The sequence below is a fragment of the Talpa occidentalis genome, unplaced genomic scaffold, assembly GCF_014898055.3.
Source record: "Talpa occidentalis isolate TD23 unplaced genomic scaffold, MPIMG_talOcc4v2.1 talOcc4.16, whole genome shotgun sequence".
Taxonomy (NCBI): Eukaryota; Metazoa; Chordata; class Mammalia; order Eulipotyphla; family Talpidae; genus Talpa; species Talpa occidentalis.
Genome location: NW_023601653.1, coordinates 73,730,777 through 73,757,584, shown reverse-complemented (window position 1 = coordinate 73,757,584; position 26,808 = coordinate 73,730,777). Strand labels below are relative to the sequence as shown.

Genomic DNA, 26,808 nt, shown 5'->3' with positions numbered 1-26,808 from the left:
CACAATAGGCCAGGCAGCATTATAACTACATTAATAACTTGCAATTACTGGTGGAAAGCATGATCACAGTTATCAAATTATGTCTAAACAAGAATCTTACAGGAGTCTTAGTTAAAGGTGGCTTTGCTGGAGCAGTTACAGGCTTCACTCCTGGTGCAGTGCTGACTGAGGCTGAAACGTAACTCACTGGTGTAGAAACTTGCCCAGGTGTAACCACTGGCATTGCTGGCAAACCAGTTGTTCCTATTGGTAAACTGGTTGGTGGTAAGCAAGTACTTGTAGTGGAAGTCATGAGTTTACTTGGGGCAACAGCAGTGGTTGGGATGCCTGGCGTGACAGTGGTCTCTACTACTAGTGATGTTTCCAGTGAGACAGGGGCATGCTGAGCTCCAGATGAACTGTGTTCACTAAAGAGAGATCGCAGTTTTTCCTCTAGAGTCTTTATATCATCTATCCCAGCTTTGGGCTGTGTATCAGCATCTATTTCAGGACAATGCATATGGGGCTGGTTGGGAAGCAAAGCTGGTTGAGGCTGACTATGAATTAGTGTCTGCTGTACAGCAGGCACATTGGCAACAGGTTGTGCCAAGGGTGGGATACTAGGTACTTGGGGTAATAATGGTGTAGCAGTAGGTCCTACTGCTTGTGGAAGGACAGGAGTAGAACCTATAGTTGGTGGGATGACCAAGGGATGCAATCCACCAGGCTGAGAAATAGAACTAGATACTCCTGCTCCAGGGGAAGAAGAGGAAGATGATGTTGAGAGGGTCAAAGCCAATCCAGTTGTACTGCTATGAGATGTTTTATCTAGTGAGTGTGCACTAACCACCACTGTTTCAGCTAGAGTAGGCGCAGAGGTGCTGCAGCTAAGCTGAAGGGATGGAAATGAAGTGGTAGTAGAAACTGATGTTAATGTGGCTCCCCCAGTAGTACTGCCTGCTGTCTGCTGAGATAATACAGGTGGAGGCTTAGCACCTGGGACAGCAGCATTGCCCACTGCAGAGGCTGAAGGTGTTGAAAGTGGTACAGACGGGTAAGTGCCTATACTAGAAACAATGGTCCCAGATATGGGAGCCTGAACTGACTGGGATGTTGATATCGAGACAATGGCAGGTATGGTGATGCTTGTTACCACATTGGAAAGTACTGGTGATTCAGAGGCAGGTGGTATAGGGAGACCACTTGAAGTTATTACACATGAGCTGGTGGCAGCCCCAACAACCCCTTTTTCAGTGGGTACTGTAATATCAGATTGAATTACTGATGTGGAGATGGCATTAAGAGGGCTGCTAGTTGCAGGGACTAATACTGAAGATGTGGCTGCTGTTGGGGTTGGAACTCCAGCAATATTACTCATTGCTGGAGGAGGTACTACTGGAAATGTTGGTCCTGTCTGACTAAAATTGGGAGGTGCTGTATTGGGTCCTTCTGTCATTTGGCCATGCCTAAGTTCAGAAAAAGCCTGCTGTAGACTAAGGGATGAAGCAGAGTGAGACAAGTTCATTCCAGATGTTGAAGCAGCAACTGAAAGGAAAAACAGTATGTTTAGAATCAGTTCATTTAAAAAGGAGAATATTCAAAAGACTGTCCTAAAAATCTATTTTTGGTTTAAAACAATGCCACATACCAACAAAGCTAAAAACCTCTCCAAGGAAATGAAGAGGCTCTAACTCAAAGTTAAATAGCAATTTGATCAAAATAAGCTTGTATGAGGAACAATACAGAGTAATCTCAAAGCGCATACAATAGTATTAAATGGAGAAACCAAACATACTATTGTATCTACACAGTGTCTTCTAGTGTATCTAGTATGGCCATTCTTTTGGGCTATTTTTCTCTTACCCTCTCTATTCATCATCTATTCCCATCCTTCATATAGTTTATCTGCTAGTCATAATCTCAATTTTTCTACTCTTTATTGTCTATGTCATCACTTGAACTACTGCTTGATGACCACACTTGCAATATAGCAGAGAAACTATAGAATTTACACAAGTATGTGGTAAAAAATTCCCTTACCTGTATCTGATATTTCATTGCTGAAAATTTTTGATTCTCGTAAACGACTTTCTGGCACAGGACTCACTATAAACCGTCTTCCAGCAGAATGCACAACTTGAGTTAACGAACTAGTAGTAATGCCTGGTTAAAAAGAAGAAGACCACTTAACAATGTTTTACTTACACAAACACACACGACCACCAATATGCAGCTTCACGATTTCATCATGGTTTAAACCATCTTTGATAAAAGAAAACAAAGATATGAAAGAAATTCACCTATTTGCTGTGGTGGGGAAGATGCAGGAAGTGGTTGTTTGAATTCTCCTTCCAGTTTCTGTAACAAACAAAGGAATTAAATTGATTCTCAAATGCAATCTCAACAATTAGGCAAAACAAAATGACCACATGTAAAGAGGCTATCAATGGTTGATAATTTCCGTCGTAGTTGTAATGTGGTATCATGGGACATTTTTGCATGGCAAATTCTGCATTATAGAAATATTTCAAGTAAACAAAGTTTCACAATGGGAATGGTAAACCTACCTGAGAACCTGAAAAGCCATAGTCATCTTTTCCCTGTAGACTCTCTAATCCCTGGTCACCCTCTGGCTCCACACTGACATCCTCACTGAGCATTTCATCAGCTTTTTCAATAATTTCCCGCACTTGATCCACAAATGAATCTCTCTCAATTGCTAAAATGAAGTCATTGTTCACCTGTAACAAAAATATGATGTCAGTTTAATAAAGTTTCTCAGGTTTTACGTTTTTCAATTACCACTTCCATGACTTCTGCTCTATCTGCGTAACACCTGCTTTTATTTGCTATGTGAGTTTTGCAATGCCTATTTAGACACGTCTGAGACAAAAACATTTCTAAATCACAGGCTTAGTACATTATTTATAGTCAGAATGAAAGAAGTGCTTAATGCCAAAATAGATTACAAAATACTGCATATTTATGTAGGGCAGTGGATATTAAGATCAAGTACTAATACCAAATGTGGAATTCAAAATGCAGACATACCATAATTGTTGCTATCTCCTCAGGGTTGTCACCATCTAAATCAAATTTGAATGTAACCATTTTCCGATTGTGGGTCTCTAACTGACATTCTACTACCCGGTCACCTTTATTTGAAACCTAGAAAGAAAAAAGAAAAAAGCACTACATATTTCAGAGGATACATTCACAGCTTTGTTACTGATTTTGAGAAAGTAACGCAGATTACCACACGAACTTAACCCTGATGTCACTACTCCCTGGATAACCGGCACTTTGCCTCCATACTAAGAATAAGGAAACCTTTGACGATGATTAGCCTTTGTGTAACTAACTGATCTTCAATGCAATGAAGACTGCAATAAAGACTATGGAAGGAATATGAAGTCTTTCATCTACAAAGTAAACTTCTTCCTCTTCTTTTTTTTTTTTTTTTTTTTTTTGTGGGACCCACGCCAGTGGCCGGGGAACGAACCGGCGCTGCAGAGGCTGTGGGCAGCCTCGCAGCCCAGTGCTGAACCGCTGTGCCACCAGGGGAGGCCCCACAAAGTAAACTTCTTTATTCTTTTCCTATATTTAAAAAAGATATAATTAAATCAAACATTTAAGCAAGAAATAATTAAAAAAAACCCCTGAAATAAATTGGTTTACAACAATGCATAGGATTCAGAGATAAAGGATCACCTTTCAGAGTACGTCACCACACCATACCCACAACCAATGGAACTATGGTCTTCTACCACAGTCCATTGGCCCCTACATATTTTGCTCTCATACTCTCTCTTCCTTTCTGCTAGCCTCTACAGTCAGATTTCTAGGGTTTGCTATTGGTTTGGTTTTATCTTTTTTTTTTTTAAAGAATTATTTATTTATTTATACTAGCATTGGGTACAGTCAGAAGCACGGGAGGGTGAGAGAATTCACCAGAGCCAGAACGGGGAACAGAACAGGCAGACAGACTGAAGTACACTGCTGAGGGGAGCAGCAGGAGTGGCAGGAGAGGTCAGTGGCACCATGTGGGACCCTCACCCTTTGGCTGGGGATTGAATTGGCGCTGCAGAGGCTGCAGGCAGCTTCGCACTTCAGCGCTCAACCGCTGCGCCACCAGGGGAGGCCCTGGTTTTATCTTTGAATTGTTTCTCTATATTCCACATATAAGTGAAACCATCTGATCTTTTTCCTTCTGACTTACTTCATTAGCATTATCCCTGCCAATTCTATCCATGTTGTTGCAGATGGAAATATTTCATTTTTTTTTAAATAGTGGAGTAGTACTGTGTTTATATACCACATCTTTTTTTTTTCTTTTTAAAGATTTATTTATTTATACAAGAACAGGGGTACAGGCCAGATGTGCAGGAGGGTAAGAAGATTCACCGGAGACAGAGCAGGGAACAAAACAGGCAGACTGACTGAAATACACTGCTGAGGGGAGCAGCGGGCGAGTCAAGAGAGGTCTGCCATGCCATGTGGGTTGCTCTGCAGCTGGTGGGGTTCGAACTGGCACTGCAGAAGCTCTAGACAGTTTCACAGCACTGCACTCAATCGCTTGCACCACCAGGAAGGCCCTATACCACATCTTCTTAATCTACTCATCTGTCCTTAGGGACTTAAAGATTGTTTCCATAACTTGGCTAACATAAATAGTGCAGCAATGAACATAGTACACACATTCCTTCCAATTCATGTTTTTTGCTTTCTTAAGGTAGCTATCCGTGAGTGGGATTGCTGGGTCATATGGTAGACCTATGTTTAATGTTTTGAGAAACCTCCAAACTATAGAGGTTTTCTCTATAGAGGCTGGACCAGTCTACATGTCCACTAACAGTGTATGACAATTATTCTTCCTCTGCATCCTTGCCAACACTTGTTGTTTCTGTTCTTGATATGGGTCTCTTTTTCTGAAATGTAACTAGAGCCTTATCACAGAAATATGGAAAGTAACAATAGATTCAGGTGTTCAGAACACACTAAACTTTCCTCAATACACCTGAGCCTTAAGAAATATTTAAATGACATCAACTAACTATATGAAAACCACAAACCAGCAATACTTACATTCAAAATTCTCAATTTTGGACGTGAAGTCTTTTCATGACGAGAGCGACTTCTTACAGATTTTCGATAATGTCGTTTAGTAGTTCTGCCTTCATGTCTTCCACTGGATGATGGGACATTGTCATTGCCATCACTCATACCTGAAGCAACATCTGAATGTGCACTTCAAAAAAAAAAGTTAATAATATGAGATATAAGTGTATGATATTTATAAGTTTTATGCCATCCTACCTACCAGTCAAGGAGGGAGAATTTTACTTTTACATACCTGTCTATAGAAGAGACCAAAGTGGTAGGCTGGGTAGGCTGTGGCTGTGCTATTGGAATTGGCTCTGAAGGAGTAACCTGAGAGACTCCCTGAGTACTCTGTGAATAGAAAGGATAATTCAAATCTTAGCAGTGACAGATTTTATTATTCACCATCCCCAATAACTATTCCCTTTTTTTAATTATCCCTCCCCTATGTCTGAGAAGCACTATATTTACAAGTAATTCTCAATATTCGGCATCTAGAGACAGTGGTCTTAAAATTCCAAAGTAAATTTCTAAAGCTAATCTCTGGTAGAGACTGCATGGTGTGACATCAGCCAACATAGCTGCCAGGTAGTGAGAAACTACAACTTGCCATGCAGACAGCATCTTACCAGAAGTGTGCAATAGGGCAGGCAAAAGAAAGTGCAAAGATGATTCAGACCTTTCTCCTAGTAGGGCAAAAATGATTATTGGGAGCACAGCAGGATAAGATATTCTTATGACTGCCAATGGCAAGAATTTGTGAAAGGATAACAGTAATGGCTAAAGTACTAGCTAGAGAAGTGAAGTGCTAATAGGGTTATTCTCCAAGGCACACTCACTTCCCAACAGAACCGCCAGTGGCAACAAGGCCCCCACATTGGCATTTCATTCTGCTGTAAGAAAAAGTCATTCAGAAGTTAGTTTGAAATAGTTTCCAAATGAGTTCTAAATCAGGGGAACCTGTGTTACTCTTTTTTCATTTTTATACATTATATATGTGTTTTATATATAAACATGCAAGGAATTCAATTTACCTCCAGAGCAGCTTGCTGGGAGGATGTTGTGGGGGCTTGTTGTGCTAAACTCACTGCTGGTTGGGACACTTGAACCTGTCCTCCTATACTGCCCATAGGAACCAAAAGATTTGATTCAACATAAGGCTGCACCACTGTAGGAAAGTAACCTGGTGTAGCCAAAGCTTCTGTTGGCATGGGAGGGGATAAGAGCGTAGAAGGGTTGCAAACAGAAACCACGCTGGAAGAGGGAGCAATGTTTGAATCTCCTGGGTATTGTGGTGGTAGTCGAGATGGGAAGCCCTGTGATAGAAATGAGGAAGGCAAGTTAGTGCAGGTTGGATAATCAAATTAGCAAAACAGCAAGACATGGAAAAAAAAAAAGAGAGAAAAGCATACAGCAAAGAATAGCAGCTCATCTATAATAATTTAAAGATTTAAAGATGATTCTTGAAATGGCTGTCCAATTTCAATTTAGGGGATAGTCTCTACAATTATACTTTAAATAGCTGGGTTTTCTCCCCCTTTGGGAGACTATTTAAATAGGAACAATACTTAGTTACCTCTTAAAAAAACAAACAAATTACTTTTAGCAAATCTCAAATGGAAGAATGTGAAAACTCTCCAAGGTTTCAGTCATTCCTGTGATAACATGCTAACCTAAATCCAAACCCTGCAGCTTTTTATTGATACCATGTTGGCTAACTCTATTTACCTATTAAAAAAATTAGACCGATGTATGTTACTATTAGCCATATCTAGAATTTAATCAGATTATAGTGAATATAGAGACAACCATTCTCTCCCAAGAGATGTCTTAAGAAAAAACAGAAATGAAATCATCAGCTATCATCATCCTATCCTTTCTTAGAATTTTACTATTTAAGAGATCAACAACTTTTGTTATTGCTAGGTACTCTGATTAGATTTTCACGTCCTGGACGGTGTACTATTAGAACCAGACCCTCTGGTGCCCTTCTTTATGTCAGTCAACACAATACCTGGTACAGAACATCTCCAGAGGGTAGTGGAACCTCAGCAGCTTGTCCAAGGTTAGCTGGTATTCCCATGGACTGAACTGCTGGTTGCAGAAGCTGTGGGTGAACCTGACTTGGGAGCTGAGTCACAGGCTGCAGAAGGGTTGGAAGCTGACTAGGAACCATAGTTGATCCCCCTGGGATTGCAGCTGTTGTAGCAGATGAAGCCAAGGTAAGCAGAGGCTGATTAATGCCAGCTGCCATTGTGATGGGCAGGGATGAGAAACCTGTCTGAGCTGCAGACACATGAGGAGCTGATATGGGAATTTGAGAGACAGGGTATTGAGGGAGTAAGGAAGTAGGGAGTGGCTGTCCCACAGGGAGGAAATGAGCACCAGTGTGGACTGGAACGACTGAGGGTTGTGTTGCAACTGGGATCTGAGGTTCGCCTTGAATAGTTGGTACTGGCTGGGAAACTGGAAGCTGAGAAGGTAGAGAAAAACAAAACAGACTTTAAAAAAAAAAAAAAAAAAGCAAGGCTGCCAAAAGCAAGTTATATTAGCCAAAAAGAAGGAAAATTAAAAAATAAAATAAAACAATCAACCCTGCATACATTAGTGTACGTTAATATGCCACATAAGAATAGGGAAAGGATAGCAGGACACAGAGGCTGATAGACTGACTATTGTCCCATTATCTTTGATTGCAGAAAATTTTGCAAAGCTTTCATTGTTTAACAATAAAAAGAGGATCCTTTCATAGGAGGTTTTTTTTTTAACAACAGTTTTAATGAGATATATTTCACATACCATAATGCACTGGTATATTTGCTATCACTAAGTCTATACTGCTATTACACCAGTAGTGAAATTCAAGTGAAATTCCTTCCCAATGAAGTTAATTTTACCCAAATTGCTTCTATAATTCTTAAGTCTGACAAAAGCCTATAAAATTTGGTGTAATTATCTTATTCTACTGATTCTAGGATGCAAGCATCCCTTTCTACCACTTCATCATTTAAATATTTGTCAAACTGAGATAACTCTCACAATTGCATAAAATCGTACATTTCATAATTCACAGCACTTCAGATACAATAATATATGCCAGAAACACCACACTATGCCAAAAGACAAGCACAATAATCCCCAATGAAGAAAGATTGTAAAAGGCCTTTGAAAAAAGCATAGCTTCCCAAAGAGTACTTTGCAAGTAATTAGAAAGAAACCATTTGATATAAGGGGTTTTTATGACCTATTGTCAGTAGGCAATGAAGGAGGAAATAATATAAAGTTCTACATGAAAATACAGCATAGTTGCAAATCCAGAATATTAAATGTAGCTGATAAAATTCTAGAAAATGTCACAGGTTCAGTTACCAAAGCATCTTCATTTAACCCATCAATTTTAATACCTATCAAAATGATTTTAGACTGATAAACCCTTTTGGATTGTCACTGCTGTCAGTATATACCTATTTACCAACTACCATGGTTATGGACTATGGTATGTACCATTCACCAATGCATAAGGACAAAAGGAACAATTTTTGTCACGAAACTAACCAATTTCATTACTTTACTATTAAGGTAGAAGCCTATCCACACAAAAGGACAAGTTACATACAGATCCTTTTTAGCTTTCTTCCTTTAAGCTTTCTTTTAGAAATCAAATAGTTTACCTGTTTTCCAGCTGATACTTGAGGCAAGACCTGTGGAGCTTGAGGTTGACTCACTGGCTGTGTAGTAGTGGCCTCACTAGAGGTTGATGTCTGTGGAAGTGAATACTGCACTGCCTGTTGAGGAGGGACTGTTTGCTGTATTCCCTGCTGTGAGAATAAGATTTTATTACTCAGTTTTAAGTTGTCAATAGCACGTTTCCAAGGAAGTATTTGCCTAAGATTTTCACTGTCTATGTAATGGCAATTTCAGTAATCAAAACATGAACAAACCCAATGAATCAATTCCCCTTTACATTTTTCATGTTCCACTGATGTTTTTTTGTTGATAAACCACCAAGAACACATAACCAATGTTCCAAAACTTGAGTCACCACTAGTTCCTCACCCAACATCCTCCTTTATCCCAACAGCAGGTTATTTGCAAACATTTTTAGATACAATATCCAACATCCAAGTAATCCTCTCTTGTACGCCCCCCCCACCTTTTTTACTATTTCTGGTATTGGCTCTCAAATTTGTCCTATATTAAATTAATCCAATCTCTTCCTTTAATTTTTTCCCTTAAACTATTTTATCTACTGTATAATTAATTTGCTTGAAAAACTGCTTAATCAAAATAATTAAATTGTGAATTTACCATTTACTTATTTTACTGCCAAACTGAGGTTTTCTTCTTTGAAATAAAGGGCACTATCACTCATAGTAGGACAAAGAGAAAGATATCTGGAATCAGCCATGTGGTAGGGGCTCTGGTACAATATTAAACTTAATAACACAAGACATATAATTGTATCCAAATATTAAATTTTGTAATAAATCAAGCAAACAAACATAAGACCATCATCCCAAAATTAATGGCCCATTCCTGCATAACAAAAATGGAACTTTATATAGTTGACTATCAAAACTCTTTAATAGCTAAAATTAAAATTTTAAATAAAAAATTAATAAACACCTGTAATAAGAATTCTAATTATATCACACTATAAAATTAAGTGAAAATACACCTAGACCCTAATTCTCCAGAAGCAATTGCTATTGGTGGGTTGGCATACCACCTTTATGGGTTTTTGTCTTAGCATAAGTGGTGATTTACTCATAGGCACATTTTTCTTTTTCTTTTTGTTAAAACAAAACAAAAACATTCCCTTTCTATTAATACTGGTCTATGACATGTCATTTTTATTTCAGTTATCATTGACTTCAATATCCTAATGGTCAACACTTGATTTTTTTTTTTTTTGCTACTTAAAATAATGCTACAACCAATAGCCTTTCAAATGTTGTCCCTATCCAAACAACTAATGAGTTACTCTGCTGGTATAAAATAAGCTATTTGTTTGTTTCACATAGATATATATATGTGTGTGTGTGTGTGTATAGATATATATATATGTGAAACATCTATTTTAGATATAATCAATAAGTATTAGCTTAAGATGTAAACTATGATTTGATATATGTATATATTGCAAAATGATCACCACAATAAATCTAGTTAACAACCATTACTACAGTTAAAATTTTTTTTCTTATGACAAGAACTTTTAAGAACTACTCTCGGGCCTCCCTGGTGGCGCAGCAGTTGAGTGCTGGGTTGCGAAGCTGCCTGAAGCCTCTGAAGCGCCAGTTCGATCCCTGGCTGCTCCCCGGCCACTGGAGGAGGGTCCCGCATGGCACACAAACCTCTCCTGCCGCCCACTGCTCCCCTCAGCAGTGTGCTTCGGTCCTTCTGCCTGCTCTGCTCCCCACTCTGGCTCTGGTGAATTCTCTCACCCTCCCGCGCTACTGACTGTACCCAGTGCTTGTATAAATAAATAAATGAATGAATGAATAAATAATAAAAAAAGAACTACTCTCTTAGCAATTTTCAAATATACAGTAAGTATTATTAGTGATAATTGCCATACTCTACATTAAATCTCCAGAACTTTATTTTTCTTTGTATATTTATTATATATCTAGCCACCTTAATGAATATCCTATATTTTGCTAGTTGATACTCTGCAATATCTCCTCTCCTGATACTTATTTCTTACTTGTTTCTTACATAAATTAAAATCACTATAAGAACATGGAATATATTGGTGAAAGGAGTCATGTTTGTTTTATTCTTATTTATTTATTTCTGATAATCTATTCTTATTTTAACTTAAAAAATATGAACAAATGGCTGTTGAATTAGAAAAAGTTTATCTTTAGGAACTAAAATATATCATATATCCAACTATAAAGCAACTCAGGATGAAGACAGTTTCCCCATTCTCCCACTGAGAAAGGAGAATGAAAGAGAAAGCCCTTTTTGGTTAAACTCAATATATTTAAACTTTAAGGAATTCATATTTAAATAACTACAGTTATTTATGTCATTAATTTACATATCTAAAATTGCATATTACACAAGTATACTAATTTAGAAACATTGTACCTTGTGTCATTCAAGCTCTTCACATGCAAGTATCTTGATCTTAACTACAGCTATAAGAGCATAATACTTTCTCTTTAAGTTGGGTCTTAGGTAGAATCTGTGGTGACAAACACCTGTTTAATATTTGGAGAGCAGGGTTCTTTTTTTTACATTTGTCTTATAGGTTTACACTCACACAGTGTTTGTATTGACTTCGTAAAGTTATACATGTTGTGTACAATAACATACAGAATCTGGGAATAGTGAAATTGTTCCCCTAAGAGTAAGAAGTAAATCTATGCTTAATTTCCATCTTTTATTTTAAAACCAGTTTTGTAAATGTTGTCTGTAAACATTTTCAATCATATACTTATTCAAGGTCCTTATAAACACACTTGTTCTCATCAGTTTTATTTTATTCCATTAACAGTTTTTGGTTATTGTTCAAAATAAAGGGCAGTGAGAACACTGTAATATGAGAGTATGATAAAGGTTTGAATGTATGCTAATTCTCTTCTTTTTGCTAAATTTGAGGAAAAATCCCCACCATATGCTGAGCACACGATTACCTCTCTTCCCCAGCCCCATTAGTGTGGAACCATGTTTACATCACGATTTGGACTTAGCAGCTGTTTCCTGAACCTGTACCTTCATTAATCTGTGTTTTTAGCAGAAATGAACTAGGGGTTGATTTCTCTTTCTCTCTCTCTTTTTTTTAAAGATTTATTTATGCATACAAGAACTGGGGTACAGGCCAGAGGTGTGGGGGTGAGAGGATTCATCAGAGACAGAGTGGGGAACAGAACAGGCAGATCTACTAAAATACACTGCTGAGGGGAGCAGCGGGCGAGATAGGAGAAGTCTGCTGCGCCATGTGGGATGCTCACTGGCCTGGCCAGGGATTGAACTACTGCTGCAGTGGCTGTGGACAGCTTAATAGGTTGCATCTTAACCTCTTGCACCACCAGGGAGGCCCTGAGATCTCTCTCTCTCTCCCTCTCACATTTTTCTACCTTTGTGCCTTCTATTTTGCTAATACTGACTTTCCCCCCTCTCTTTTGGCCTAGAATATTCTTTATTCTGCATTTGGAGTTCAAATACTTCTCAGAAAACCTCATTCATATGGGAGAGATGTAAATCTCTCATGACATAATTGCATAGTAGCTAAATGGAAAGTTGTGGAGTCAGACTACTTGGATTTGAATTCTGTTTCTACTTTCTATAAACACCATAAGCTTGGGAAAATTACTCATTTTCTTCAGATCTCAGGCCACCTATAGTATATAAACAAGAATAACTTACAGGGCTTACATAAGGATTATAAAAACACAAGTAAGATGCTCTGCAAGTTACATATAATGTTATTTGCTTATTTGGTTTGTAGGCGCTCACATATGATTACTGGATTAAATAGGCTCCTTCAAAGTAGTCATATCTGATCCACAATAGTAGACCCTCAGTGCTTAGAGTACATGGCCCTTCAGAGCATGAAAATTAGTAAAAAAAAAAAAAACCTGTTTAATTAGTCAGGGATGGGAGCTGTCGAAAATGAGCAGTTTTATATACATATACCCTCATACTTTGCTTAGAATAACTGAGAGGCCTATGTGTCAGTTATACCTTAAGTGCATTTAGGAAGAAATGATACCTCTGAAAAGGTCAAAGTATATGGTAATTTTTTTATGCCCAATCACAGTAGATAATAGTCAACACTTCAGCTGAACAGGTACTATTTAGCATAGCAGTTTGGCATCATGCTTTGTATAAACTTGCCTCATGAAACCAGTTAAAACAACCTACACTGTGTACTATCAGTTATAGTCATGTCAGTATTGTACTAACGTGAATGCTTGATGAAAACACCTGTTCACAACCCTCAGTTGAACAGAAAGTAAAAAATACCCGATGACTCTACATGTGCCCCCTGGACATGACCTTGCTTGTGGCAATTACTAAGTTTTCCAGTAGGAAGAAGCTATTTTTGGTACTTAAGAGAAACCACAAGCTAGAAGGAACCCTTAAAAAACATGAAAAAAAGGGGAATTCTTTATTCACTACATTCTAGAATCCCATGAAATAAAGTAAATTTAAGCTAAAGTATACTTTTCCCTTATTCTAAAAAAATGAGACAGATGATTTTCTAAGGTTGGGCTGGAACCTGAGAGTAAGTAAAACAAAGTCAGTTCTGAAAAACAGATTCCTGGGCCTCCCCGGTGGCGCAGCAGGTTGAGCGCTGTGCTGTGAAGTGGTCCGCAGCCTCTGCAGCGCAGGTTCGATTCCCAGCCGGCCAGGGAGAAACCTGCATGGCGTGGCGGACCTCTCCTGCCTTGCCTGCTGCTCCCCTCAGCAGTGTCTCGGTCCATCTGCCTGTTCTGCTCCCGCTCTCTCTGGTGAGTTCTCTCACCCTCCCACGCCTCTGACCTGTACCCCAGTTCTTGTATAAATGGATAAATCTTAAAAACAAACAAACTAAAAAACAAAAAAACAGATTCCCAAAGTGGGGAGGGAACACAAGGGACTAGGTGGTGGGCCACAGGTGCTCTGGCGGTAGGTGCACTATGGCAGTAACACCTGAAGGGAGAGGTGCTATACTCCCCAAATACAAACAACAATGTAAACCAAAATTAGCTCAAAATTTTAAAAAAATGAAAGAATGAAATATATTTAAGATATAAAAAAGAAATTATTAATAAGAGACTAATAAAATACATGAAAATGGGAAAACTAAAAAAAAAAAAAACTACACGTGTTACAGATTTATAACCTTTATTTTTTTACAAAAGGAACTCCAGTAGCTAAAACAAATAAATGCAGTTTCCTGGGTGCCTTTGTAGAATCCTAAACCCTTATAGAAGATTACTTAGTACAAAAAATAACACTATTCTAGAAATTTTAAATGCTCTCTTGTAAATTTCAGTTCTGTCCATTTACTGTATAAGTGACCCTGGGAAAGTTCTAGGCTGCATACATTTCTTATAAATTGAGGGCTCAATTTTATGATTCTACTTAATTTAAATATCTAGCTATAATTTAAAAATAAGTCACAAAATAAAAGTTCTTAATAAAAAGCATCACTAAGGGCCTCCCCTGGTGGCACAGGCGGTTGAGCGCCGCACTGTGAAGCTGCCCGCAGCCTCTGCAGCACTGGTTCAATCCCGGCCAGCCAGTGAGGGTCCCACAAGGCGTGGCAGACCTCTCCTGTCTCGCCCGCTGCTCCCCTCAGCAGTGTATTTCATCAGTTTGCTTGTTCTGTTCCCCCTCTGGCTCTGGTGAATCCTCTCACCCTCCCGTGCATCTGGTCTGTACCTCCGTTCTTGTATAAATAAATAAATCTTAAAAAAAAAAGCATCACTGAAACATAATTAATTCTTGTCTCTACTGAGGCGATATGCATTTCGCCACATTTCCCCACAGAAAAGTCAACTACCTAATTCTTTTAACTTTACATTTATGGGATTGCCATTTACTACCTTTGCATACTTCTCTCATCACTGAACTCAATAGTTTGTTTCACTATCTTCTTAGTTTGGTACTAAATATACTTATAATTGTATATGTCCAAATACAAGATATATAACAGATTCCTTTGGAAAAGGAAAAATAGAGTTTATTCTTAATTTTGCTCAGTTTGTTAGTGTTGGCCTATGCCCGAAGACACTGGCACAGTAACAGTGCCTCTGTCCTCAACCAACTTTATGTAACTTTTATTGTGTATTCCTATAAGGGGTTGTTAATATAATCAAAGTAGAATTTGTTACAGGGTAGCAAAAATGTGACTCTTTGAGCTTAATTATAATCATAAATGGATTCAGATGCTTGTCTAGAAAAAAAGGACAGAAACATGACAAAGCAGATAGTAACTCCAAGCCCTTTAACTATAAAAGACAAGTAGCTGATTGATGAACCGTAATGTATCTATAACTAAACTAACCTTGTACCAGGAATACTAGCCTTAAATCTTAGTATCAGATAACTACATGATCACATGTCAGACCTAGTAGTAGCCTTTTGTACTAAGAATTAAAGGTTTTATTTCAAAAACTGACAGAAACGGTGGCCAATTTGTAGTCACAAAAACAAACTTCTTAGCGAACTATCAATGAAATACTAAAAGATCATAGGAAAATTTTAGTGACATATGTAGTGTTACAAATTTTATAGCCTAATAAATATAATGATTTTATAGGTGATACATATCCAACTGTGTCCCAGAGCATTATTCCCATGCAAATAATTACTATTCATTAATATCAGTGATGAACTAGATACATAATTTTAGAATTACCATTTTTACTATGGATACATTAGCATTGCAGTAATTTCCAGTCCCTTGAAGCTTCTGGAATAACCCCCCAAATCAGAAGTTAAAAAAAAAATTCCTAAAGTCATTGTTCTTAGGCTTTCATTCAGTGCCTCCTAACATAAAATCTGATACCCCATCCTGCAGAATAGAAATTATTAAAAAGGCACATAGTACATTGAAGTCAAGTACATAGAGTCAAGTACATTGACAAGCAATGACAAAATGCTCAAAAAGGGCCTCCCCAGTGGCGCAGCGGTTGAGCGCTGGCTTGTGAAGCTGCCCGCAGCCTCTGCAGTGCTGGTTTGATCCCCTGACACCGGGTGAGTGTCCCACATGGTGTGCAGACCTCTCCTGCCACCCGCTGCTCCCCTCAACAGTGAACTTCATCAGTCTGCCTGCTCTGCTCTGACTCTGGTGAATTCTCTCACCCTCCCGCACTTCTGACTGTACCCAGCACTTGCATAAATAAAGTATAAATAAATAAATAAATCTTAAAAAAAAAGCTCAAAAAAGGACAAGTCATAAACATAAATAGAAACAAAGCTGATTTTCTGTATTGTTAATTTCTATATAGCCATTTGTTGAAAGTAGATAAATTATATCAGTAACGATTTTTTTGAATTTCAATTTGTCTAATTTAGTAGATTATTCAAAAATACAGATTATCTAAAAGATTACTAAACACAAATGTTATGCCTCTTGATTTTCAAGAATTTAGCAAAACATTTAAATCAGGAATCTAACTCACAAAAGATGTTTTGACCATCTATCACTAACCCATAAAAAAGCAATGAGTTTTTCTCACCTGATGAGAATGTTGAATGGGCTGGGAAGTTGGAACCCCTGTTAAGCTACTTGAGGATGGCTGACCCTGGCTCTGCCCCTGTGCCTGAAGGAAATAAATGAATAAAACAAATTAAATAAGTTCTAAGGTACATAGAGGAAAAAGTGGCCAGGTTTTTGCAATAAACATTTCAGCTACTGGGAGTTTGCTTCAGAGCAAAATGAATATGTAGTTTGATTAAGTATGTATGGGAGAGACTGCTGGGGCATCTTTTTCTAAGAATAGGTTGGAGAAGGACCATATCACAGAACATATTTTGATCCCATATAAAAACTACTGATGATTAAAACCTAATTTGCCACTCACTGCTTGGTCAGGCTTTAATTTAACAGATCAAAATAATAACATTCATAATAAAATTATTACTGAAAATATAATTAAGAAAAAGGTAAGTGTAAAAAACTTTGTATCTGAAGAGACAGATGATAATACTAATTTGGTTCCTTTTGCTGTTTCTTGTAGTAATATGGTGACTTTTATTAAAAATGTAAAAAGAAAATCTATTATCAAATGCTAAGTACCTAGAGTGGTAGTTTATCATGGGCAATTCTGTTCCACCACCACCACCAGGAAAATTTTTGGTTGTCACAACTGAGGGAGGTGGCTGCTTAAGGCCAAGGATGCTGCTAAACATCCTATAATGCACAGAGCAGTCACCCATGACAAAGAATTATCCAATTCAAAATGTTAATAGCGTTGAATTTGAGAAAACCTGACTTAGAATATTCCAACTTTCAGGAAGTCTAAATGAGAAAGTGAGAAATGAATGCACAATTTAGAAAGGGTAGTTAAGGAAATAAAAAGGCTACGACTTTTGAGGTTTCATTTCAGTTTAGTGGGATTTCTTTGAAGTTTACTTGGGTATAACATCACATTCCACTGCACCTTTAAGTATTCATTTTTTTTCTGCACTGTAGCTGTAAATTAACTACCTGATATTTGAAATTTTACTTTGGAAAGTTTAAAGGACAATGGCTGGTAGTACATTAGTATTTACAGTAAGGAGTAAGGAGTATACTGCATGCCAGGCAGTGTAATTTTCAAATTTCTGGATCTTTTTGCTTCTCAGTACTATTCTAAGTAACTGATACTTTATATACATTTGCAGGGTTGGTTATGCTCCTAGTGGGGGAAGAAAGTAGGAAGAACATAGAGTACCTTACGAAAGAGTGGACTATCTAAAAGATCCAAATCATGTCTTAAAAATGTAATTACATATAGATTTCATGACATTTATACATTTGCTAAAATGTATCAGTTTCTGATTTCACTTCTTGAATTCTATTATGTCCATTACTTTTTATTTGCATGATAGTGTATACGCTCATACTGATGAATAGCAAAATTTAAATTTGTTGAGAAAAAAGTAAGATCACGAGGTATCTAATGTTCCTTAACTTGCAACATATCACAAATTCTTAAAACAACAAAAACCCCACCACTGACACTAGTTTCTTAGTTGCTAAAAATTAAAATCAGTCTATTTTATGGATTAATATTTTACTTAGTCATATAGCACACAGTTACTTGTTTGATGTCATTTGAAAAAGGCACCTTCATTTGTTAAGGCAATTTCCTAGGATACTCCCTTTCTCTTTTAGTATCTTCCACACTAATGAAAATTCAGTGCATTTTTAATACTTCAAAAAAGTATTCATTATTTACAGGAAAAAAAGTTATTGTTTATTATTCTTAAACTAGTCATGTTTGTTTCTAGGAAGAAATACTTCACATTACTATTTTTAAGTAATCAATGCTGAGTTAACTGCACATTATAGATATTCGTATTTTTTCTCCACTATTAATTGAAAACATACTACAAATAGATAAAATTGTTTTTCAGGAATAACTAAGATTCTAACTTTTGTACTTTTCCAAGGATTTGCACATATTACACATAAATTACGCAGTTTCTCTCTCATATTTCTTAAATACAAGTAGTTTGTAATCCGCCAATGTGGAAAATACATATAAAATTAAACAATATTCCTCATCAATGGAAATGAGGGATAGAAAACTTAAATGTAATGGTACAGAGTAGGGTAGTTTAAAAGGATTGTGGAAGTTTTCCTATAACCTGTGGATGGAGTGTAGATCCTCCTGAAGATAATGAAGCAGATAAGACCTGCTGAGAGGTGGTTCCTTGGGGGAAACAGAAGAAAAGTGGGGATTCTTGCAACACTGTCTGAGGCAGACGGATAAAGGGTAATGAGACGTCAGAGCCAAAAGGTGCTGCTGCACCCCCTGTAGGGGGAGGTGATTGAAAATCACTGGGATCTGAAGAAGTAATTTGTGAGGAATCACTGGAATATTCTGGGCTTCCTATTGGCCAGTTCTGTCCGATAGGCTCTACCACAGAAACAGTCAATTCTGGGGCATGGTAATTATGCTGTTCTTCAGTCACAGGCTGCAGGCGGCCATGTAATCCAACTGATTGAGGAGGCGTTTCTTCCTGACTTAAGTCCACTGTAACCTGTTGATTTCGGTAAACACGCTGTGGTAAAACTCCTCCTCCTTCTCCTGAAGAGGAGCTTGGCGTGTGAACATGAAACTCAAATACACAATTGCTTCTGCTCTCATTGTTATGAGTTAACACAGCAGGCGCAGAATGAGGAACAAAGACAGGGTGAAATTTCAAACGTGCAGCATCTGTACTGATAGGTGCAGAAACACTAGAGAGGGGAGATCCTGGACTCAATCCAGAATCTAATCTTAAATTCTGAAGGTGTCCTACCAGGAAAGCCTGTCCAGATGGAAATTCAAAGACAGAAGTTGAAGTAGGGCCCCCTTGGACTGGCTTCTGTTCAGGTATCTGTTTCATAGGGCTTGAGAGTACTGGTGAGTTGTACGGAATACCCTCATACTGTTCTGCCACCTGGGTCTGGTAATGTACCCCAGCTAGATACACTGCTTCCTGAGGAATAAAATAGTGAGCTTCTTCTGGAAGTACTAGTCCAGGTCTATAGTCACTGTAAATTTGAGCTGGTTCAAACACAGGATGGACCTGTATCTCACATGGCTCTCCAGTTATTTTACTGGTTGTAGTACCCAACAAAACTACGGCCTCTGGTGTCCAGTTAGTTGGGTTGCCACCAGGTGGAAGAAGATTTTGGCCAACAGTCCTCAGCAGGGGCTGGAAGTGGCGTGTTTGGGCTTCCAGGAAGGAGGTGCTCTTACGCCGCTGGGAAACTGCCACCTTCGGTGGGCAGGTGGGAGGTGGTGAAAAAGAAACTGGACGTTCATGAATAGTTGGGAAAAATATCTGTGATTCTGGGTATGTTGGGGTCCCCCCACACGGATGCGCCATGGACTGAGGCTGTATCAACATGAATAAGACAAGTAATTCATACATTCATATGTGAAATTACATCAGACATGCACAACTGGGTAGCTCTGTGTAACCCAATGAAATGGTTACACTATATTTATAATTAATAAAGAAATAACAATGCTTTTGGAAATTATGGGCTTAGTAAAACTCCATTAAATACATCCAGGGTTAATAAAATTATTCTGTGAGACTCTTTGCTTTGGATAAAAACTGCTTTTCCATAACTTTTCTGAAAGCAAACAGAAGATCTTAACTTTCTTAGTGAGTATTCTGACTGTACCACAATTAATATACTCACTTTGAAAACAACATACATCATAGCAGGAAGAATAAGGCTTAACAGAAGACAAGCCCGACGATTTTTATTAGAAACATTCTTCAACCTAAACTATTGCATAAGTCTTCCTATATTCTTACTATTCTGTGTGGAGTTAGAGATTTCAGTGTTATTATTGTCTTTATCAACCAATTTAGTCTCCTAAGCAGAAATCAGAAGAGATTTTTTGGTGGCTTGTAAAAAACACACCACTTGACTAGTGACAGTAATGTTTTTCCTGTGTAACCCAAACTACAGGCAGTTAATTTTACTACATGAAACATGTTATAGATATCAAATCATTGAATGTCCGCTTTTTTGACCTTAGTTAATGGTTGAATAATTTGGTGTTCAAATCAGATGAAAAGAATATAATTAACAGTCAACCTGATTTGATAGCACTTTTTGTTCACATAAGTTCTAGATTTAAGATTCCAAATTTAGAATCATACCATGCCAAATGCACAGTGTGCATTATAATAATCCACTTCCATCATTTCTATAGAGGAGACCCCTCTCAATTTAGCAAAATGGCTTAATTATTATTTCTTCACAACACCTAAAGAGGATTTCTATTTTGAATCAGAATGCGCCATCTAAATGTTGTTATTCAAGAAATACCCCCAAGTCATAAAGAACTACATAATTATTCTCCTAAACAAAAATCTGAATATTTGGGAGCTGTTAGATCAGAATGTAAACAATATATATTTTCTATATGGAAAAGCAGCAGCAAGGTCCCACAGTGTTTAAAATAACTTTGAAAGATAGATCACTCACATACATAAAGGGGGCCAAAGAAAATCATATGTACTATATATGGATAGATGTATTCATTAGATACAAAGTTCCATCTTCTTCAATTTCAGAAAAAAAATTTCCATGAGGGAATATCATATGGCTTTTTGTTTCTTGACACGTTGTTTTAAATTTATAACAAATTAAAACCAACTTTTTACTCTATTCTTTAAAGATAATGAGAAAAATTGGACTCATCCAGTATCATTAGTGTCTCTTCAGAATAAAGGAGAAAAATATTTAAGTTATGTTAAAGAGAAAATTTCCTTTTTCGCCAACAATGAATTTTAAATTAAATACACATATTCTTTACTAGGATTTGAGAATGCAAGGGTTTATATATGTTCGTAGGGCACAGGAGGATATAACAAAAGCTAAGTTTTATTGCAGACACAATATACGTTATACATGCCAAGAGTATTCTCTCTCATTATACCTCCTTGTCTTTTCCTCCCCTTTAAAGTCTTGTAACAAAAAACGTTCCTAGGAAGAACTGGTATCCTCAAAGCATAATGTATTATTACATTCAGTTCTGTTCAACTATTGATAATGTTTATTAAAATTCTTGATGCCTGGATGTATTCATTGGTAATAAATTTTCGTTTGTCAGGAAGTTATGGTTACATACAGTACTGACAAAGAGGGAAGGCAGGCTGGAGCGTCGGTGCTTGCGCTGAGAGGCAGAGTGCATAGGCAGGACACTCTCCAATGCTTTAGAAAGCTTTTCGGCAAAAGTTTCCTCAGGGGCAGTCCGAAGGAGGGAAGGAGAAAGAGGTGCAGACAGCACTGGTGGTGGGGTAGAAGGAGCACTGGGAGAGATGCGGGACAAAAAGGGAACAGCAGAAAGATGGGGAACACAAACCGACATGCTACGGCCACGACGAGGCTAAACAGAAAACAAACACACATGAAAACACAGTACTTTGAAAATAAAATAACCAAATGTACAATGATAATATGGCATAGTTGACATAAGGAAATGTTCCATTATCCTCCAATTTCACAAAGCCAATTTTTGGAGGAGAGATATAATTCCATAAAGCACATTAAACAGATCACAATATGCTCTCTATACTGTTGGTCAAGTACAGGTTTATGAAATTAATGACCAATTATCTTCCTAAAGAGTCTGAAATAACATCAATTATTATAAGTTTAAGAATAAGAATGACCAATTTATTGAGATAACAGAACAGACAGGGGAAAACAATGTATACTGGCCTGTAGTTTGTACAAATTTATTAAGATTAAACAAGAATGAATTTTATTAGTTTAATGTACATTGTAAGATGTAGGAGAATTGAAAGATTGGATTACTTTGCAGGAGAGCTCTGCTAACTTTAGAAAAGGTTTCTGCATTCTCTTTTAGAAGGTATCAAATTTAAAAAGTTGTTGATTCATAGTATTTTATTTATTACACTCGCCTATGTTTATCTGTAAAGGGAAAATGTCAATTTTCTACTAGGAAAAATATTAGCTTTCTAGCAATAATTCACAAGATATAGAAAATACTGTGTATTTCTACAAAAGTAGTTAATGAAAAATATCTTATGTTTGAATAAAGAGGAACAGAACTTTTCAGATATATCAGAAATTGACTGAGGTTTACAAAGTTTGAGGTACTTTAACATAAAAGTTTGAATACAGCTACAAAGTACTATGTCTAATACTGTAAGGTGGTCCCGAGCAAATCGTGAATTTCTTTTAGATATTGTGAACTGTGTAACTAATTGCATTTTCTTTTCTAAAATTGGCTGAATAGAATGCTTTGAGCCAAATTCGTGGCCCATGAGTGTATACAAGTATCATCATTTGATTACCTTGTTAATTCTGGTTCTATTTTTCTCTTTTTCTAATTTTTAAATTCTACTTCTAAATAACAAATTATAGCCACCGCAAATTCCTTTGGTAATAATATAATTATGAAACTGAAAAAAATCTTCAATATTTATTACCTTTCAAAGATAACTCCATAGAATATTGTCAGTAAAAGGCAAGAAATAGTCTGCTCTATAGTATCAACAAATACAGCGATGTTTGTGGCTCAATTATTTAAAATCTCATGTCCAATTCTAAAATAGAGATGTGATGATCTGCACCCTATGATGAGGAAAGTCAAGAGACTGAAAATAATCTAGAAAAAATCTAGTTATGATAATCTTGGGAAAAAATCAATTAGACCAAGAATAGAAACTGATAAAAAATGTTGACAAATAATATTCATCAGAAAAAAGGAATACATTTTCTATAGCATGTTCATTAAGTTTTTCTACCCTACCAATTTATTATTAAGGTTAAAAATTAGTTGTTAAAACATTAGTACGGTAGTAGTTTTGTGTTACTGTGGCCATTCATCTTAAGACCTAGCCAATGCAGGACTAATGAATGGATTTTAAAACAAACAAACATCTTTTATTCCAAGCTGTGGGATAAAAGACCAGAGCAAGCAGAAGTATTTTCTTAAAAGAGAAAGATAATCTTTCAATATAGAATGAGAGCTCCTCAAAATTTGTATTAAAAACTTCTAAGGGGCTGGGGGGGAATCTGTGTACCTAAACAGCTCACTAAGCGAATGGTATACAGTGACCAGTTATTCTCTACACTCCAATTCCTTTCTAAAGAGTTTACAGAAGGTCAACGAAAGAATTATCTGGTGACTTACTTTAACATCTATATGAGAAGAGTGGCTAATGTAAAACATGGGCTCATAATGTGTGTGTGTATAAATGCATACAATATTTCAGGAAATAATCTCCATATTTGAATCTGTAAGTAAATCAGTAACAAAACAGATACCAAATAAAGGGAAAAAGCAAATGAACATGTACTAGGGAAGGAACCTGTGTCCAACAGACTTTAAGGCAGGAACAGCATAGCAACTGATGATTAAACATAAGCGCTAAATTAAACAGTCATACAAATAAAGGACTCCTTTACTCTATAGTACTCACATGCAGCATTCTATAATGGTTTGAAGATCTTACCTGTGTTTTATATAATAAGAAATCTTACAGAAAATACTTAGCAATTTTTGTAGTAAGTTTTTGAAAAATTCTCCTCATTCCCACACCTCAACCATTTGAATGTCCATTCATGATGCTTTGTGAAGATTCAACACTAATGTGCTAAAGAGAGCATTACTTTTAACCAAATGCAGATTAGTCTAAATCTTATACATAGCTACTTCACATAGGAAGTTCAGCTAATTCCCACATATCAATGTATGTATCCTACCCTGCCTGAACTACTCCCGTAATACTGTATAATAAACCTTTTCTTTAAAAATGCACCACCTATATTTTCCATTTCAAATTGGTGTTACTACTTAGATATTAGAAAGAATGTGAACTAACACATTATCTATTGCTCTGACTATAATTTAACTCTCTCTCATGCATTTACTTACCATACTTGAGGGTGGATACACCCCATGGGGCTGAGATTGTGCTTGGACAACAGAAGCTGTATGCCCTGGGATTGTGCCAGTAGAATGTGCCTGTTCATGCTGGGATCCATATGAAACTGTCTGCTGGCTGCTCACTCGAGATTCTGTAAAGACAGATGATCCCTGACCACTGTCAACTGTCCCATCAGCTGAAAGAGAAAGGAATTGCCAAAAAACAGAGAGGAGAGAGACAAATCACAAAAAGAAGGTCCACATTTCCCCAACACAAGCTCATGACTGTAGTGTTAGCCAGTTTTTCCTTTGTACAGAATTAAACTAAATAAAAATGAATACTATTTTATTAAGTATATTTCTATGTTTAAATGAAAGATCCACATGGGAAAAAGTTTTAATGTTTTAAAAATATTCCCTGGCTATCACAGAATCTTATTACCTGAAGAATAAGGGGAATAAAATAGAATAAGGGGAATAAAATATGTCTGCCTTAAGTTCAACATAGCTTTCAAAGCCTAATTTTGGAAACTAGTAGATTCTTACTGTTAATAGTCAATCAATCAATATCATAATTACATTAGATTTTAATCTATATGTTATTCAGCTGAACCATACTAATGGGTTCAGTTATAAGTAGTTAAGATAAACTTGTTATTTATTATTATTATTAATTATATCTGATTTTAAGGAACTGTGAAAAGTAAAACCTGTAAATTGGAACTTGCAACATGTTATAATCTGTAACATTATACCCTAATCGCATTTCTTCACTGCCCCACCCTTCTATTAGTCATGGATATAAGTAAGAAGAAAAAGAAAAGCCAGATGGCATCCATTTCAAATTTCTTGTATTTAGATCCACAATTCAAAGCCAAGAGGCTGATGCAAAATGACTGAGATAAAAAGCTAATTGGAATTATCATTAGTGTAGGGCCTCCCTGGTGGCACAGCGGGTTAAGCGCAGCCCTGTGAAGCTGTCCGAAGCCTCTGCTGCGCTGGCCAGGGAGATTCCCACATGGCGCAGCTGGCCAGGGAGATTCCCACATGGCGCAGCAGACCTCTCCTGTGCCTGCTGGTCCCCTCAGCAGTGTATTTCGGTCCTTCTGCCTGTTCTGCACCCCACTCTACCTCTGGTGAATCCTCTCATCCTTCTGCGTCTCTGGCCTGTACCCCAGCTCTTGTATAAAAATAAATAAATCTTAAAAAAAAAAAAGTATTATGGGACTCCCCTGGTGGCGCAGCAGTTGAGCACTGGGCTGCAAAGCTGCCCACAGCCTTGGCAGCGCTGGTTCGATCTCCAGCTGCCGGGCGAGGGTCCCACATGGCGCACAGACCTCTCCTGCCACCCGCTGCTCTTCTCAGCAGTGTACTTCAGTCCTTCTGCCTGTTCTGCTCCCTGCTCTGGCTCTGGTGAATTCTCTCACCCTCCTGCGCTCTGACTGTACCCAGTGCTTGTATAAATAAATAAATAAAATCTTTTTTTTTTTTTTTTTAAAGAAGTATTATTAGTGTAACTGTCCACTTCCCAAAATACTTACATAACACAGATATACTAGGTTGTTGGTATTGTAGTTGTTGATGTTGATCTGCCTCAGGTTCTTCAGGTTCTACTTGTGTAGAAACAGAAGCTGAAGTGGTAGAGGCAGTAGGTATGCTAGTGCTAGCAGAGGGGAGTTGCTTGATTGCAGTCTGGCCAGCACTTGATTGTTGCTCTGCTTGCTGTTTGAGACTGATCTCTTCCTGCTTTCTTTTTTCTTGCTCCTCCCGGACCAGCTGTCGTTGCTCTCGTTTTCTCTTAATTAATGACACTCTATCTTTGATGGCTTTTGCCATAGTCTTATGATCACCTTCACAGACATACCCAGATTCTACCTACAGGATAAAATGGTGTATTAGGAAACAGTAGGATATCAAAAGAAAACAAATCAAATAAAACCCAAAAAAAGGTACTTCTGGGGGGCCTCCCTGGTGGCACAGGGATTAAATCTCAGCACTATCAAACTAATACCAGCCACTGTGGCAGAGTTCGACCCCCTGGCCAGCGAGCTACCCACATTGCAAAACAGACCTCTCCTGTCTCATCTGCTCTTTGCAGCAGTGTAGTTCAGTAGATTTGCTTATTCATGCTCCCCACTCTGTCTCTGGTGAATCCTCTCACCCCCTGGCACCTCTGGCCTACACCCCAGCTCTTGTATGCATAAATAAATAGAATAAATCTTTTTAAAAAAGGTACGTTGGCAAAGAAAAAGCAGAGAAGAAAATAATCTCTTGGTACTGGTCCTAACCAAACTCTGAAATTAACTGGTCTGTTTATGCATTTCCTCACCATTTTTATAGATATTCATGGGGCAGGTGGTATCATTTTTGGAGAAAACATGCAAGATGGGCATACAATCCCATCTTTACCACAATAAAACAATGATGAACCTAAAAAACGTTTTTATACCAAGAAGGCTTCATTCTATTCTATTTACTCTTATTTGCTGTTTACATGTATCCATTAATATTAAACCATGTTGCTTTTACTTTCTTTCACTAGACAACCACTAAACAGAATATATGAAGATTAAAAAAAATAAAATCAACCTCAAACAGTATAAAACACTAACAATTAAAACTGGGCCTCCTTGGTGGTGCAAGGGGTTTAAGTCTCAACAAT

At 37.3% G+C, this 26,808-nt stretch overlaps 2 protein-coding genes across 2 annotated transcripts in view; both read right to left on the bottom strand.

The window, feature by feature from the left end:
* The window catches only part of WNK1 (WNK lysine deficient protein kinase 1), a 122,050-nt gene that overhangs the window by 19,231 nt on the left and 76,011 nt on the right, over nucleotides 1-26,808 (bottom strand). The window contains 13 exon segments of the mRNA XM_037514591.1: nucleotides 101-1,524; nucleotides 2,020-2,142; nucleotides 2,280-2,337; nucleotides 2,547-2,720; nucleotides 3,031-3,147; nucleotides 5,065-5,227; nucleotides 5,333-5,430; nucleotides 6,114-6,395; nucleotides 7,094-7,552; nucleotides 8,751-8,897; nucleotides 16,266-16,349; nucleotides 24,156-24,343; nucleotides 25,688-26,021. Of these exon segments, the coding sequence (XP_037370488.1) occupies nucleotides 101-1,524; nucleotides 2,020-2,142; nucleotides 2,280-2,337; nucleotides 2,547-2,720; nucleotides 3,031-3,147; nucleotides 5,065-5,227; nucleotides 5,333-5,430; nucleotides 6,114-6,395; nucleotides 7,094-7,552; nucleotides 8,751-8,897; nucleotides 16,266-16,349; nucleotides 24,156-24,343; nucleotides 25,688-26,021 (3,651 nt within the window).
* Nucleotides 16,661-21,291, bottom strand: LOC129146003 (uncharacterized). Its single transcript, XM_054696558.1, has one exon. The coding sequence runs from the start codon at nucleotides 19,654-19,656 to the stop codon at nucleotides 18,352-18,354; it is 1,305 nt and encodes a 434-aa protein (XP_054552533.1). The 5' UTR covers nucleotides 19,657-21,291; the 3' UTR covers nucleotides 16,661-18,351.

What these genes read in the sequence shown, in the direction of transcription:
- LOC129146003 (XM_054696558.1), bottom strand. Translation starts at nt 19,656, where the DNA reads ATGTATGAATTACTTGTCTTATTCATGTTGATACAGCCTCAGTCCATG.